The sequence below is a fragment of the Mauremys mutica genome, chromosome 1, assembly GCF_020497125.1.
Source record: "Mauremys mutica isolate MM-2020 ecotype Southern chromosome 1, ASM2049712v1, whole genome shotgun sequence".
In the NCBI taxonomy this organism is placed as follows: Eukaryota; Metazoa; Chordata; order Testudines; family Geoemydidae; genus Mauremys; species Mauremys mutica.
The window spans coordinates 263966958-263984093 of record NC_059072.1 but is presented as its reverse complement, the minus strand read 5'-3'; the positions used below and the strand labels follow the sequence as shown (position 1 = coordinate 263984093).

The following is a 17136-nucleotide window of genomic DNA, read 5'->3' as shown; positions in this document are numbered from 1 at the left end:
TACATTATGCAAAGCTACCGCAATGTCCCTTGTGCTGCACAGTGGAGAGTATGGGAGTATGTTTGTCTGTGAGCCAGGGGCCAGTGAAGCTCAAGGTATGACTGATGCTAGCTGGGAAGGAGAAAGGTCAAGGGTGACTAGAGGGGAACGCACAGATTCAGCACATCCTCTCAGCTAGGCCCCAATCCTGCAGTACTTATCCATATACTTAACTTTACTACTGTGGGTAGCCCTATTGATTTCAATGGGACTATTCATGGTAAAAAAGTGAAGCACTCATTGTTTGCCACATCAGGGCCCAAGCCATAAAAGGAAGCTACTTCTCTCTACTGAAAATCCTGAATGAGGGTATCAGCAGAACCACCATCTAACCCCTCTGAGGGTGAATTCCCTGGCAGTACAAAATGCCTTGCAAAAGTGACTTCAGCGCTTGAAGTCTGTCTGCATTCCTATGCACCTAAACACCTTAGACTTTCAATGCCACTTTTGAAAACTTGGCTAATGAAATAACCATGAAATATAAACATATTGGACAAATAATTTCTGAAAAATGTCAATCTTCAGAAAAAGGAATGTTCTTATTGTAACATATTTGCTCAGACGATATTTAGGAGATTTCCTGCACCTGCTGTGAAGAGCGTATTTAACAGACTATATAATTAAACATTACTTCATCTATTAGTGGTAACAGATTTCAGTCCTGAGGTTGCTGTATTAAATATTAAAGTGGCCTTTAAAATGCTAAAGCAAGGCAGAATTCAGATATAGTACCTCTTCACTAGCATGAAACACTAATCATTAACAATCAGTGAGAATTTGTCATTCTGTCAGAATTTTATGGTATAGCAGTTTTTTTGAACAACCTGCATAGTCTATTATACTGTAATACATAAGTCTTGACCATAACAGTTAAGAAACTATTTACATTGGTATTTACTCTTACTATTTACACTGAAGAGACACACAGTAACTATTAAATAGATGGCAAGTTAGTACCTCATTTTATTTATATATACACACACACACACGACTGTCATTCTCTTTCACTTCAACATAAACCTTACAGCACTTATCACAAGACAACAGTTAAACCCAAACTTATTATTTGTTTAACTTCGTCAGTTCCCATCGGGATTTATAGTCTTCACTTCCAAAATAATTTTTGTTCTTCAAGCCTCAACTTTTCCTCAGTTTTTATTGAGAAACCCATTCATTTATTTCCAGCTCTCTACAGTCTTCTTTGCCAAGAGCATACAATTATCACGCCTCCTTGCTCTGGCTCCTGAAAGTTATCATTTACTTCTACATTTAATTGCTTTATTTTTTAGCCACTTATTGTTTATTCTTAGACCTCTTCTTGTTTGTTTGGTAGCAACCTGACCCTTTCCACATCTCTTCACTGATCAAACATTCATTTTTCTCCTACAGTCTCCCTCTTCATTTTTCAATGTTGTTATTTCTATTTTCATTTTGTCTCCATACAACTTTGTTCTACTATGATTTCTTTCCCCTTCTATAGTCTGAGAAGACCTGAGAGCTGAAATGTCAACTTTAACCATGTGCTCTCCCTGCTACTCAGATGCACTTTATTAATTGCAGAGACACTATATGGTATCATTCATATAGGGATCAGGCAACTGCAAAATTCTCCTTGCAGTTTCCTTTGTAGTCTTCCATTGTGTGTGGGGACAGGGTGAGTGTAATGTGTGTGCCCATACAACCCTACATACCATGGAAGAAACCAATGGATTGGTATGTACAGGAGTATTCCCAGAACAGGGCTGAGGATGAGATGTAGGGAGGTAGCACAGCACTTGGGAGACTGACTCTCTTGAATGGAGATGTTAGACATGAAAGGATGTGGCCCACTGGGCCAAGAACATCCTTTGCATTGTCAGAGAAAGGGGAACATGAGATACCCATACCCCCCACTCAACTTTACAACACATGTTTCCAAGTCCAGTATCATTTTCCCAGTTCCTCTTTCCATTCCCCTTTCCTGGAGCTTGAAATGGGGCTGCAGTAACCTCTGTGGCCCTTGTACAGAGGAGGGGATGTGACGAATTCATATACACAAGCTGCTCTAGCCACCAAACAACTTGTGATTCCTGATGGCAGAGCAGGAGTCATCCCCCACTCCCAATCTGGCCTGATCCTGTTCAGGGTCAGCTGGTTTGGTGAGGGGCTGGTTAAGTAGCTGTAAGAGAATCAGATGCCCCTTACTGGCACCTATTATTGGGTCAGCATTTTGGCCCATATGAAAGAACTCAGCTGCTGGGTATGGTGCAGGTGAAATTCTATAATCAGTGAAGCAAACAGAAAAGAGGGTGTATGTACATAGGTAAACAGGGTAAGTCAGGTAAGAAAAGCTATACTGTACAAGGCAGGGAGGTTCTGAAAGTCAGAGAAAGGAATGGAGGACAGGGAAAGTAGGAATAAGAATACTCTTATTTTTAATACAAAAATATATGATGAGCATCATGAGAAATTAGTGGTAAATGCATCTGTTATTTAGTCTTAGGGACTGATGGAAACAAAGGGAACCATGGATTGGATTGTGGTGTTCTCTGTGGTCAGCATCCGTAAAACAGTACCAAGGCCCTAACTTATCTAGAGTTTTTGCAGAACTGCTTTCCCTTCTGCTCTCTACCTAGAAAGACATAACCTTGGCCATTTGCAGCATACCCAGAAAAGATGTCTTTAGATATAATCCAAACTTCCACACAGATCCAGGAGTTGCTGTATTAATTTTGATTGTTTTATTAGTTAATATGCTGCATCACATATTTCCCATGTGTTCATTTCTGCATCATATAATAGAAAAAGCATTGTACTGATTTCTAATTAACAATTTGTATCATGAGGCTTTAAACTTCTTTTCTTCAGTTTAATTACAGCTGTGAAGGGAATGCAATGAAACTAAAGAGGGCATCTCTGCATGATAAATACTAGCTCTTGTTTCACTCTGTGATCATTTGAGCTATGAGGGCTCATGGTACTTAATTATAGTATTAGGTTACAGTGGGACTTAGATCTTATGCAGAAAACCTCACACCAGAACAAAGATTGGCCACCATGTACCACAAAGATTAAGCCTATATTTCTTGATACATCAAAGAATTAATCCCATGTCCCTTCATAAAAAGTTAAGAATGAGAATGGCAATAAGATTTAGCTAGCTGACTAAAATACACAAGACAAGAAATATTCAGCAATTTGCAGCAAAGGAAAGCACTGAAAATTTGCAGGTCGAAACTTACCAGTGTCGCAAAAAGATGATAAAGTATAAAGTAAATAGCAACTACAGGTGCCCACATATGTCCTACAGCATTAAGAGTCTGATCCATGACATCCACCCATCCTTCCTGTGTAAGGATCTGGAACATTGACATGAATGCCTACAAGAAAAAAGAATCACATATATTATAGCTGCATGCACTGCATAAAAATAACTCTATGGACAATCATCAAAGTTGTATGGAGTAGATTTGACAAAGCAGAAAATCCAGTTATTGTTGTTATCTTGATCAACAAAGGAGTGGATTTCAATTCTGTGAATGAAGATTACATGCAATTTTCAGTCCAGAGGCAGAAACAAATAGTCCGATATTTGACTGAACCGTAACAGTTTACAGCTGTAAACAGTCTCAACTTTCTTAGTCAACATGAAGCTTGATATCCTCCATGGTTGATGAAATATAAAGACTATGGTGGGTTTGAGGATCAGTCAAGATATTGCCCTGTCAGTTTATAAGTAGGTCAGTTTATTTTAAGTACTGTTTTCACCTTCTAAATATTGTGACAAAGCTCTGTCCTTGTCTCTGTGGGTCCTGCATTTCCTGACGGATTTCGCTAGCCTCGGAGGCTGACTGTGACCCTCCCCTTAACCCTTCTCTCTCTAGAGACAAGGGTCACAGTCTACTGAGCCATTTTCATCATAAGCCAGTGAGGGAGGTGAGGAGAAGCAACCCTCCCTCGCACAGTCTCTGTTGTCTCCCAGTCTCGGTGATTAAGCAGGGGGCAAAGTGGGAGGGAGTCTGGGCCCGCCCTCTACTCCAGGCTCCAGCCCAGGGACCCTAATAGTATCAGCTATGGTAGCTGACCTTTTACAAAACAGGACATGTACAATTCCCTGGGCTACTTCCCCACAGCAGCACCCTCTTCCTCAAGCTCCACTTCACCCTTACCTCAGGGCCTCCTTCCTTGTACCTAGTATGGTGTGTACAGCTCAGTCTCTCCAACAGCACCACTTCTCACAGCTCCTGACATGCATACCCACCTGACTAACTGGGAGGCTTTTTAGCTAGTTTCAGCCAGCCCCAGATTGGCTTCAGGTGTCCCAATCAACCTAGCAATCTCTACTGCCTTCTGGAAAGATCTTAATTGGCCACAGGTGTCTTAATTGACCTGGAGCAGCTGCCATTTACTTATCCTGGTACCAGGGATTTGTTTAACCTGGGGCTAATATATCTATCTCCCATTACTTTTCTATAGCCATCTGGCCTTGCCCCGTCACAATATGAAGCAAAACACTGGCTCTTCATGGATGTAATAAAGCTGTATGATTAAATGAGTTCATAAAGGGATAAAAGTTCATTCATGGCACCTGCCTGGCAAACCACTCCAGGCACTTTGAAAATACAATAAAAATTATGGCTCCTGTCCTTCAAGCTGTTACATGCAAGCTGATCTCCAAAATTATGCAAAGCCCTATTGACTTTTTACTTAGCACTCTGGGTACAGATTTTTCAGTGGCACTTCTAAAGTTCAGAGGCACTCAGCCCCAGAGATCAAACACCTCATTAACTAAGGGTGAAATGGTACATACCACGTAAGCAGTACAGCTGGTCAGAAAATGGAACACATTTTTCATTGAAAATGTTTGAAATGTTTCAGCCAACTGTTGTTAGAAGCTTGGTAGTATATGAGGGACCCAATTTATTTACAGATTTGTATGTTAAAACTCAAAACTGAAGCTGGATCCATGCATCAAAAGACAACCACTAAATAGAGCAATGCAGCAGGTTAGGCAGACCCCACTTGATGCCATTCTCTTCATCACATGGAGGCCAAGGATCTGTTTAATCGGCACACCAATGTACAGTAGAGTTCACTGCATTAGTCTATACTCAGTGCTGGAGATGTGTGTTATGATTTTCAGGTCAGAGTCAGGCAATAACCTCAGAAAGATCAAGACAACCTGGGTCCTAGATGTCACCTCACAACCTAAATTCAGTGCTCGATCATGGACCCAGGCCTCCCGCTGTCAGCCTCTGTTTGTTAATATGGAGAGCAGGATAATGGAGGCTTGGATAAACGGGATTCATTCTACTGTATATATTTTTATTTTTTCATAAAATGTAAAAACTAAAGATTCTCTGTAAAAATGTGAATTCTGTGTTTTTCCATGGCAAATGGGTTTCTAGGGTCCCTTCTAATGACCTATATTGGACCTGGGGATCACCAGGAAGGATGGAGACACTTAGACATGCCCTCTTTTCCCTGGTCAGCTCTATGCCACTAGCAGCTCCCCTCCACTGGGTTAATCTTCTCATGGCTAATTAAGCCAGGTGCAGGGCAGCTTTATTCTAGTGGTGCGGCACAAAGAGACGAAAGCATAGATCAGAATCTGGCCCAATATGTGAGAAAATTCGTTAGCTGGTAGGTCTTTCGGGTGTCCTACTATTTTGTTCAGCACAGGAAAAGACGAGTTACCATGGATACCATTCAAGAGAAAATGTTTTGGTTATTATTGCAGCAAGCACTGTATGTTTTTCAATCAATACCATAGGAGCACAACAGATAGAAGCAAAGACTGGGCAAGTACTATGCTCCTGAAAACGAAGTTTAGTTAATGTATCTAAAAAAATCTGCAGATCTTGTGAGTTTGAATCTTTGGCTGTGGCCAAACTGTCTATAAAACTGTTTCTTTTCCTTTTTCACTTTTATCTAATATCAAGACTGAATTTCTTTCCAGATAAGCAACAATGGTCTGAGGTGAGATTTTACTGAAGTATAGAACACAAAAACAAAGTGTGTGAGAAACTGAAGTGAGAAGCTAATGATGTAGCTTGCCGTTACTGTTGCTCGATTCAACAGCTTGTTGTGATGTAGATATATTTAATTTATGTTCATTGTACCTAGACAGCACAGTCAATAGTACTCACAAGCATTTCTTGTTGCATTCCTTGAGAAAAACCACCAGAAAAGCCCTTCACACTAATGTAATCAACCCATATTCCTGAAGAATGGTGTTTCGTAAATGCAAGCTGAAATATTGTGGAATTTTTATGTCCTTGAAGGAGTAGCAAGTTAAAACACAGTGCTATGCTCAAAGCTAATGGCAAAAATGCAATTGTGGTGTTGTGGTGTTCCATGTTTGACACTCAGTGACTTCCATATCAAAACTGCTAAGTTTTTTAAGTTAAATAATTTCTCGAACTGACAGCTCTGCCAACTCAACATGGGTTCTGAGAGTCAGGCTGAGATTTTTCTTCTCTATACCTCATGACTAGTAATAAAAGTTTCGCAGCTCAAATGTCTTCAGATTATATCCTCAGACACCTCTACATTCCTACTCCCCTCAGGGAGCTTGTGCAGGTTCAGCTGACTGAAATCCAGCTAAATTTCTCATTACTGTTATAGTTCTGCAGTGCTAACTGGAGTAAGAAGTAGTAAACACATATTTGTGTCACTAGAGTAAGCATACTCTGAATAAAACTGTTAAACCTATCTGTTAAGTAAGATGGTGCCAGTTTTACACGGTCACTTTTCAGAATTGAATCACACACCAAGCAAGCAAACTGAAAGTCCCAACTTCCTATGAGAAGCAAAGCAGGGGAGCACCTGGTATAGATCAGAGCATTCAGATGAGACAACAGAGACTGTGTGAGGGAGGGTTGCTTCTCCTCACCTCCCTCACTGGCTTATGATGAAAATGGCTCAGTAGACTGTGACCCTTGTCTCTAGAGAGAGAAGGGTTAAGGGGAGGGTCACAGTCAGCCTCCGAGGCTAGCGAAATCCAGAAACCTGGAAACAGGGAGGAAAGCTGTCCACAACCAAGCATCTCTAAACCAATTAAAGGATCCAGCCCATCTGTCAGAATCTTAGCCACTGGAATGAAGGTGCAAACAGGAGTGCATGTTGTATTAATTGAGATGAACTATATGGGCCGAAAGAGTCAAAGGTGTTAACATAACCCAGGCACTGACCAACATTTAACAGTTTAAATAAGGTTCAGGGTTTCATACAGAGACCTCAGCCTGCTTAGTAACATGGCAAACATACCATTAAAAGTCCTTTTAACCTTTTATTAAAGGCACAGAATAGAAGGAAAAATAGGCAAAGTATTAAATAGGGCTTTAATTTTAATAATATCCCTCGTTCCCTTTCCAGCTGGAGAGAGTTTTTAGAGCGAAAAACCCATTTGCCTGACAGTCTTTTAAGATGGTAATAACTGTCCTTTTTGGGAAAAGAAGAAGTTAGTTGAGATGGGCTGCAGCTGTTGCTGTTCAAGTCCGATTTTATTTCCTAAAAGACAAAACAAGACAAGCATACACCAGAGAGGACAGAAAACAATAGTAAAGATAGAAAATGCAGCTTCTATCTCTGGCTTTAACTCTCACTCGCAAGCTCGCTGTTGAAAAAACATAGGCACAGGACATGGTTTTATCAGCCAGTCTGAGACCTGGCAAACTTGTACCAGCACTGGGCTGTTTAGGGCATTGCATGTAGCTGCCTCTCTGGTCACAGGCTTACTGTAGTGATAGAGAGTTTGCAGTCTTGACCAGCTAAGCCAGACCTTTATTAGACAGAAGGGAAAAAGAGAGAAAAGAGGAAAAAGGTTGAGAAGAAAAAAAGGACATGTTGGGGTAGGGGGAGGGAGACAAAGTCTCACATCCCAGATAGTGACTGGGATTTAGCTGGAGCCAGTGGAGGTGGTGATGACATCGGTTCCCTCTCTCTGGTCTGGTCTGGGAGGACCTCTCTCAGGATTAGGACGCAGGTCCAGCATCTGAGGAGATGGTGAGGGTGGAAGCCATGCTGGTGGAGTTTGATCTTTCCCTTTCTCTTGTCTTTGTCAGCCAGTGTTGTCGTAGCCTTCATCCATTTGTCTGTCTTTTTGGGGAGATCTCAGAAGGGATTGATGGATGGAACAACGCCCTCCCTCATTATTTTGTCCACCAATTAGGCCTAATTTCCAACATGCTAATTTTGATTTACTGATTTCTGATCCCACACTGTTCTTGTTTATCAGGCATGACCTTAATACAGTCCTTGAATTATTTCAGGAGCCCTTTTTGTTTGTACTAATTCAGTTTGTCTCCCTTTTGCAACTTTTTCCATCAACATTTATTATTATAAGTTATTGTGAAACTTTATGAGCTTCCACTTACTTTTTACAGCTGAGCTCACACTTAGGCCTGGTCTACACTAGGACTTTAATTCGAATTTAGCAGCGTTAATTCGAACTAACCGCTCAACCGTCCACACCAGGAAGCCATTTAATTCGAACTAGAGGGCTCTTTAGTTCGAATTTGGTACTCCACCCCGACAGGTGGAGTAACGCTAAATTCGACATGGCTAGCTCGAATTAGGCTAGGTGTGGATGCAAATCGAACTTAGTAGCTCCGGGAGCTATCCCACAGTGCACCACTCTGTTGACGCTCTGGACAGCAGTCCGAGCTTCTATGCTCTGAGCAGCCACACAGGAAACGACCCGGGAAAATTTGAATTCCTTTTCCTTTCTGGACAGTTAGAATCTCATTTTGTGGTTGGACATCGGGGCGAGCTCAGCAGCACTGGCAGCAATGCAGAGCTCTCCAGCAGAGGAGTTCATGTAATCTCTGAATAGAAAGAGGGACCCGGCTTAGACTGACCGGGAACTCTTGGATCTGATCGGTGTGTGGGGCGAGGAGTCTGTGCTTTCGGAGCTGCGCTCCAACAAACGGAATGCGAAGACCTACGAGAAGGTCTCCAAAGCCATGATCCAGACAGAGGATACAGCCGTCATGCAACGCATCGCCGCGTGAAAACCAAGGACCCCAGACAAGGCTACCAAAAAATCAAAGCGGCAAACGGACGCTACGGAGCCTGTCACCAGTGCCCCACCAGTGACCATGGACTCTGATGATGGGACAGTGTCGACGGACAGTTCCTCGACGATGTTCACGGACGGGGAAGATGAGGAAGTGTTTGTGGAGGACGAGGCAGGCGAGAGCGCTTACAACGCTGGTTTCCCCGACAGCCAGGATCTATTCATCACCATCACGGAGATCCCCTACCAACCCTCCCCGGCCATGAACCCGGATCCTGAATCAGGGGAAGGAGCAGTCGGTAAGTGCTTTAACCATGTTAACTTTTATTCTTAATATAACAGGAATCTGAAGTGTGTGAGAAGGAGGTCTCTCTATATATAGTGATAGATCAGAAATCCTCCTGGGAGATCTCCACGAAGCTCTACTTCCGTTAATCGATAAGCATCAGCAGGAGGTTCCTGGGGAGAGCTGCCTTATTGGGTGCTCCGTGATAGCACCCTTTTCCGAGCGAGGCTTTCATGCGGTATTCAGGGAGATTGCCTCCCCGACCACGGTTGCATCGGTCCGTGGTTCGTGATAGATTTCACGCAGCATGCGCTCTCTATCTCCTTCAGTGCCCGTCCTCACGGTGATCTCGCTAGGAGACTCATGCATCTAATTAGGGGAATTACTGTAATGTTACGCCTGGTCCAAAGTATTTTTAAAAAATCTCCGGACAGATGGCATAGCAGAGACTCAGCACGCTGCTGCGACACAAGCGTAACGGAAAGCCAAAGAATCAAATGGACGCTCATGGAGGGAGGGGGGACTGAGGACGCAAGGTATCCCACAGTTCCTGCTGTCTCCGAAAATGATTTGCATTCTTGGCTGAGCTCCAAATGCTTCTAGGGACAAAAACAGTGTCCGCGGTGGGTCAGGGCATAGCTCGGCAATTTACGCACCCCTCCACCCACCCCCAGAAGTGAAAGGGAAAACAATCCTCTCTTGACTCTTTTACATGTCACCGTATCTTTACTGAATGCTGCAGATAGACGCGATGGTGCAGCACTCAACACCAACATCCTTGCTTCCCCCACGCTATGGATGGCTGATGGTACAAAATGACTGGTACCCGTCCTCATCATCAGCCTATTGCCACATGGGGCAGTGCAAAAGGACTGGTAACCATGCCGACTACTATCTGTCAGGTTCCTCAGTGTCAGGTGAACCTAATTTTTCATGGTAGATGGTACAATATGGCTGGTAACCATCGTCATCATAGCAACAGGGGGCTGAGCTTCATCAGCCCCCACCCTTCATGTGTAAAGAAAAGATTCAATTGCCCCTGGACTAGCAGCAGGATGCTGGGCTCCTCTCCTCCACACTCCTTAATGTCCTATGTGGACTGTCATAGCAACTGGAGGCTGCCTTCAACTCATTTCTCACTAACAAGTCACTGTGTCTTATTCCTGCATTCTTTATTACTTCATCACACAAGTGGGGGGACAATGATATGGTAGCCCAGGAAGGCTGGGGAAGAATGGAATGAACAGGTGGGGTTGTTGCAGGAGCACTCCCTGTGAATAGCATACAGCTCATAATCTATGCAGGATCTGACACAGAGCAGCTGTGCTCTCTGGTTCTCTGATACAGTGGTTCTCTAGTACACTTGCCCATATTCTAGGCAGGACTGATTCTATTTTTAGATACCAAAAAGGAGGGATTGACTCAGGGAGTCATTCCCAATTTTTGCTTTTGCGCCCCTGGCTGCTCGGCCAGGGGCACTTATGACAGCACCAAATGGTGCAGTGCAAAAGGACAGGTAACCATGCCCATCTTATTACCATCTTATTACCAATTTATGGTATGGTAGATGGTACAATATGGCTGGTAACCATCTCTGCTGTCATGCAAAAGCAAAAGCATGCTGCTGTGTAGCGCTGTTGGACCGCCTCTGTCAGCGGCATCTAGTACACATACGGTGACATACACAAAAGGCAAAACAGTGTCCATGGTTGCCACGCTATGGCGTATGCCAGGGCAATTCTGGGAAAACGGGCTTGAAATGATTGTCTGCCGTTGCTTTCCCGGAGGAAGGAATGACTGGCGACATTTACCCAGAATCTACCGCGAAAATTATTTGTGCCCCAGCAGGCACAGGGGTCTCAACCCAGAATTCACAGAGACAGCCTAGACTCAGTTAATTGTTCGCAAAAATGTATCTTTGCAAGGAATTCACTCCCTGTTTCCCATCTCACAGCTTCCACTGTCTCCAGACCTGCCACAGCATCCCCCTCGCAGAGGCTGGCAAAGATTAGGCGGAGAAAGAAAAACACAAGGGACAAGATGTTCGATGAACGTATGGGCTGCTACCTAGCCGAGGCGGACCAGCAGAGCCAGTGGAGGGAGACCGTCTCTCTGTACCAGCGCTCACACAGCGAACGGGAGGAGAGGTGGCGTGAGGAAGACAAGCAGGCGACTCAAACAATGTTTGGACTAGTGAGGGAGCAAACGGACACGCTCAGGCACCTTGTGGATGTTCTGCAGGACCGCAGGAGCACAGAGCCCCCCTGCAGTGTATCTGCAACCGCCCTCCCCCGCCACAAAGTCCCATACCCCCCTCACCCAAAATAACCAGAAGGAGGGGCGCCAGAGGCCGTGTAAACTGTCACTGCACCCCAGCAGAGTGCTCAAGTACCAAAAAGCTCTCATACCCTACATTTGCAGAAGTCGTTCCCTTCCGGACTCACACAAGTCCCAATCCCAGTTCCATCCCCTGAGTGTCTACTTAAGTAATAAAAATACTTTGCTGTTAATTACTGTTTCCGTCATGTTTTTTCAAAGAAGACTGTGTTTGAATGGGGGGCGTGGGGAAGGGGGTTGTTAATTGCATAGGACAGTCACCTTTCCCAGGGTACAGACACGGGGGCAGGATCAGCAGCGGGTCACACACACAGTGCAGTCAGTAGGCACCATGGTCGGTATGGGAGGTGGTTTCCAGGTTCTGTGTGGGCGGGGGGGATGTGACTTTGTAGCGGGGGAGGGCGGTTACAGATCTTATACAGCGGTCCTTGTCCTGGACCGCTGAGTCACGCAGCAAAGGAATCTGTATCCGTACTCCTCTGCCACAAGGTCACATATCCCCCCGCACACAGAATTCGAAAAAGAGGGATGGCAGGCTCCGTTGAAAGAAGCATTCCGGCACTGCGGACCGCTCTAGGAGCAGGAGCCTGTCATTCATTGAGTTTAGAGGCGGTCTTTACATCACCGCACACCCTACCCAGCACAGTCTGCCTCCCAGTTTCAACCCTTTAACGCAAAGTCATGAATAAAGAAACCTTTCTTCAGTAACAATGGGACATGTATTTTATGTTTACACGTGTGTTGGAAGTGGGGGAAACGGGGTGAACGGGGTATGTAACCGAAGAGGAGAGTCAACAGTCAGTGGGTAAAGAAACAGGGGCAGGTTCAGCTTCTCTATAAAGAAACTGAACAGTCACAGGTCACGCTGCTCGCTGGTATTTGAAGAGTTCCTTGTCGCTGTCCCAGGCGCCTGTATAGGGCTTCATGAGCAAGTGCATTAGCGGGCAGGCTGGGTCCCCGAGGATGACTTTAGGAATCTGCTCATCCACAACAGTTATTTCGTGGTCCGGGAAGAAACTACCTTCCTGCAGGCGTCTGAGCAGCCCACAGTTCCTGAAAACACACGCATCATGAACCTTGCCCGGCCACCCGACGTTGATGTTTGCAAAACATCCCCTATGGTCCCCCAGTGCTTGCAGCACCATTGAAAAGTAGCCCGATTTCTCATCAGCTGACTGTGGAAGAGGTGGACGATAAAGTGCGAGGAGGAGAAAACGGCGATGATCGCAGCGGGCTCCATGCTTGCAGTGCTGTGGCGTCCGCGCTGTCACTGACCAGAAAAGTTCACGAACAGATTGCTCGATGGCGCTTTCAAGGAGGGAGGGAGGGAGGTTGTGATTGACGGTTCAATGACGACACTTACCCAAAACCACCCTCGACACATTTCTCCCCCCAGCAGGCATTGGGGGCTCTACCCAGCATTCCAATGGGCAGCGGGGACTGCGGGAACTGTGGGATAGCTTCCCACAGTGCACCGCTTCCAAAGTCGACGCTGGCCCCGTGAATGTGGACTCAGAAATTCGAATTAGTGTATTTAGTATGGATACACAAATTCAACTTCATAAGGTCGAATCCACAAATTCGAACTAAGTTGATTCGAAATAGTCTTGTAGTGTAGACAAGGCCTTAGGACAAATACATAGGCCCTGTTATCTGCTGCAGGATCAAGCTGGCGACCTCCACCCAAGAGGGGCCTTTTATTGACAGAGAGTCAAACCTCTGCACAGGGTCACCTTCCCCCTGCCCACCGCTATCTGGAACTGGGAGGGGCAAGTACCTCTACCACTGCCCCCTGATCTTTTCAGGACCCAGCATGGCCGGACTTATGGGTGGGTGATGTGGGCAACTGTCAAGGGTGCTGCCATGGTCGGGGGCACCATGATTAAAAGGGTGCCAGTGCCTGGGCAAGGTCAGAGGCTTGCGCCCACTGGCCAGGCTCCACTCTCAACTTGTGGGTCGTTTGTTGGCCCGAGCAGTGTCCCAGATTGGCAGAGGGAGCAGGTGGGTTGGGCTGGCTCCCAGCTGGGGGAGGGGCTGAAGTTATGGGGAGTGTTGTTGCAATTTGCAGGTGAGGAAGGTCTGCTCCGGGGATGAGCTGCGGGAGCCCTAGTGGGCCCGGGGCAGTGCACTGCAGGATGGGTGGGGCCAGGGCTGGCCTTGCCCCCAGGGCTGTGCCATGTGCTGTTTCGTGCTGGGAAGGGTGCGAGGAGAGCACCAGGAGGAGAGCTGCTTCTGCCTGGTGTCTCACTGCCTGCACTCACCCTGGGCTGCCTGGTGCTGCCCGCCTGCCATTGTAGCAGTTCAGCAGCTCCAGTGGCGTTGGAGCAGGGGAGGACAGGGTGTGCCCAGGTTAGTGGCGAATGCTCCTGGGGGTACACAGTGGCATCCAAAATTGGGATGTGTTGAGGAGTGGAATCAGTGAGGCTCCCTAGGCAGGTCTCTGGCAGTCAGGAAAACACACACAGTGCTGGGTGTGTGCTGTGCTGTGCTTCAGTTTGTGCCTTGCAGCACTGCCATCTCCCCCAGCGCTTCATATGGTTGCCAGCCCAGCATTCTCGCTGCTGGTGCCAGAAGCTCGGGGGATACAGTGAGCCCGCGCTGAGCAAACAGGCTGCCTGTGCTATTTACAGCAGTCTCTGCTGAGGTGCACACAGTTCTTACTGTAACTTAAAAACTTCCCCAGTAAACTCAAGGTGTGTGATTGTACTGTGTATCTGTACTTAAATCCAAGGAAAGGGCACCAAAATACAAGTTTGCCCAGGGTGCCATTTTCCCTAAAGCTGGCCTGGGACGCAGAGGTGGCTATATCCTACTAATCTGATATGCCCACCCCTCCCCACTGAAGCAAAATGTGAGGGATATTACATTAAAGTTATTCTAATTTACTTCTAGCTCACAACCTCTGTGTGTGTGTGACTAATGATTGTTGAACTAGGTTAACCTTTCTCTATTAATTAGATCTGAATTACGTAATATTATTTTATCTTTTTTAATGGGAAACTTCCATTTCAATTATTTGCTTCAAAGTGTATAGATATCTTTAATATATGAGTGCACCCCCCCTTTCCCTGTAAAACCTACATACATTAATTTTGTAAGTTGAAAAGTACCCTTTCAATGTGATGAAAACTTAGCCTTCCATTTAAAATTGTAATACATAATGTGGTTAGTTCTAATGGTATCCTTTAAATAAATTTAAACCTTTCCTCATATTATTAAAGTTCCCTATACTGGAAAAAACATTAGTTTAAAGAAAATAATATGGCAGTGAATAATGATTTTGTGTTTAGTACCAAGCAATCTTTCTTTCAGAAAAAGATATTTTTAGTTGAAAGGTACATTTCCAACCATTTATGTTAAAATGAAATGCAACTATCTAACTGACAGAACTAACAGCTGTGAAAATGAGACTTAGAGATTTATGCAAATGGAAGACTTCTGAATTAATTCATGTTATGGAAAAGACTGTCAGTTTCTATGAGTCTTTATGCCCCATTACTTAATTAGCTGTTTTGATGATGGTCGTCAAACTGCATTTGTATGAAGTGGAAGGTCTGCAAATAGGGCAGATCTATGAAATGTGTGAGTCAAAGTGACAATTCTGATTTTTTGTCTATCCATTAAATAGATAATGCCCCACAAAGGACTATAGATGAAGGGGGGAAATGTGTAATTTTACAAAATCTAGGGTTCACCTACAGAGCATTTGTTCAATAAGTATGCTTATATGCAAAGTATCACGGGCCAAATCCCATTGGCCTTACATGAGCAGTCCCACTAAAATCTAAAATGAGGAGGATTTAGGACCAAGGTTGTGTAAATGCTTGCTCTCTCCCCAGCCTCTCCCCTCTCCTCCCTGCTACATACCCAAGAAGAATACAGTAACATACCATGATAAGAAAGGTCAGCCTGTAAAAACACCTCAATAGGTTTTACGTAGTAATGGCTCTAAAGAGTAAACAATTCATCATGTAAGAACAAAATTAATTTTTTTATGATTGTGTGGAGCTAATGTGTTTCTAGCCAAGCCTATTTCAGCCTCAGCCCCAGGAGTGAAATCCTGATGATACTAAAGTCAATGGACGTTTTGCCATTGACTTCAATGGGGCCAGGATTTGACCATGGGTTTCTATGTTATTTTGGACCCATTTTTAAATTGTGATCCTCTTTTCATTCACACTGGAGCAGCTAATGTTCGTCCCCAAGGTTCAGTGAAATGCAATCTTCTTTCAGAGGTGTAGATAACTATGAAACTGCAATGATCCCTTCTATTTTCTGTGTAGTGCACCTTGAAGTTTCTACGCAGTCTTAGCAGAGATGTTCAAAGGCACAGATGGAAGTTCAGTAATAACTTATTTATACATTTCAACATCTCTCGCTCTCCGTACCTACAGTTAAGTTGCCCTTTTTTTATCTCCTCGGGGCTCAATACAGGCTGAGAAGACAGAAACAGTGTTTTTTTCTTTATTCCTGTTTTAGTTTGTTGTTCTCTTAAAGCAAATCAAGGTAATTGTGACAGAGTATCTATTTGGATATAGTAACAACACTTCCCAGCAGTGATGTGATTTTCAGTGTAGTGTCTGGCCTTTTACTTCATTTAGACTTAAAAAATATTACTCAAATGGAATATTTTGAGCGCTGCATAGCGTGTAAACCAAGGCCCAGTAATGCTATACAAGACACTGTAGAACACTTTGCTATTTTATTCTAGGGCTGCCCGGGGGTGGGGGGAGGCGCAAGTGGGGCAATTTGCCCCGGGCCCCGCAGGGGCCCCCACGAGAATATAGTATTCTATAGTATTGCAACTTTTTTTTTTTATGGAAGGGGCCCCTGAAATTGCTTTGCCGCAGGCCCCCTGAATCCTCTGGGTGGCCCTGTTTTATTCATTTGGGGAGAGGGTTCCTGAAAATACAAAGAAGATGGATCTGTTAAGAGCAATATAGTAAACATCTGTATTTTGATCACTTAATATAGACATAAAGATGAAGTCAGGCCACCTGAGAAGCTGCACCGGTCAAAAGAACACTGAAATTTGTAACCAGAGCAATATTGAGCTTGTGCTTATCGACTGTTCAGACAACCATGTGAAACATGCAATTTATAGGCATTAGTGAAAGAAGGAGGCCTACTGTTTCCAAAACCCATACTGTGGGTATGGCTACACTTACGGTTTGCAGCGCTGGTCATCCAGCTGTGTAGGAGCAGCGCTGGTGTGTGGCCACACTCACAGCTACCAGCGCTGGTGTGTGGCCACATTAGAAGCGCTGCTGGGAGTGATGCATTATGGGCAGCTATCCCAGCATTCAAGTGGCCGCAACGTGCTTTTCAAAAGAGGGGGGTGGAGTGGGGTCTAGTGTGACAGGGAGCGGGGGGAGAGAGAGAGGGGATTTTTGGAGCCAACACTGTGTGTTTAGCTTCCTGACTTGAAAAATCAGAACATGTTTCCAACCCCTTAGTCTTAACTCTTAATTGCAAA

The 17136-nt window shown here is 44.8% G+C and overlaps 1 protein-coding gene across 1 annotated transcript in view; it reads right to left on the bottom strand.

Annotated features, from left to right (window-relative positions):
* NALCN (sodium leak channel, non-selective) overlaps positions 1–17136 on the bottom strand; it is a 390104-nt gene that overhangs the window by 146444 nt on the left and 226524 nt on the right. Inside the window, exon 15 of the mRNA XM_045008683.1 lies at positions 3261–3398. Coding sequence (XP_044864618.1) covers positions 3261–3398 — 138 coding nt within the window. The remainder of the gene's footprint in view (positions 1–3260; positions 3399–17136) is intronic.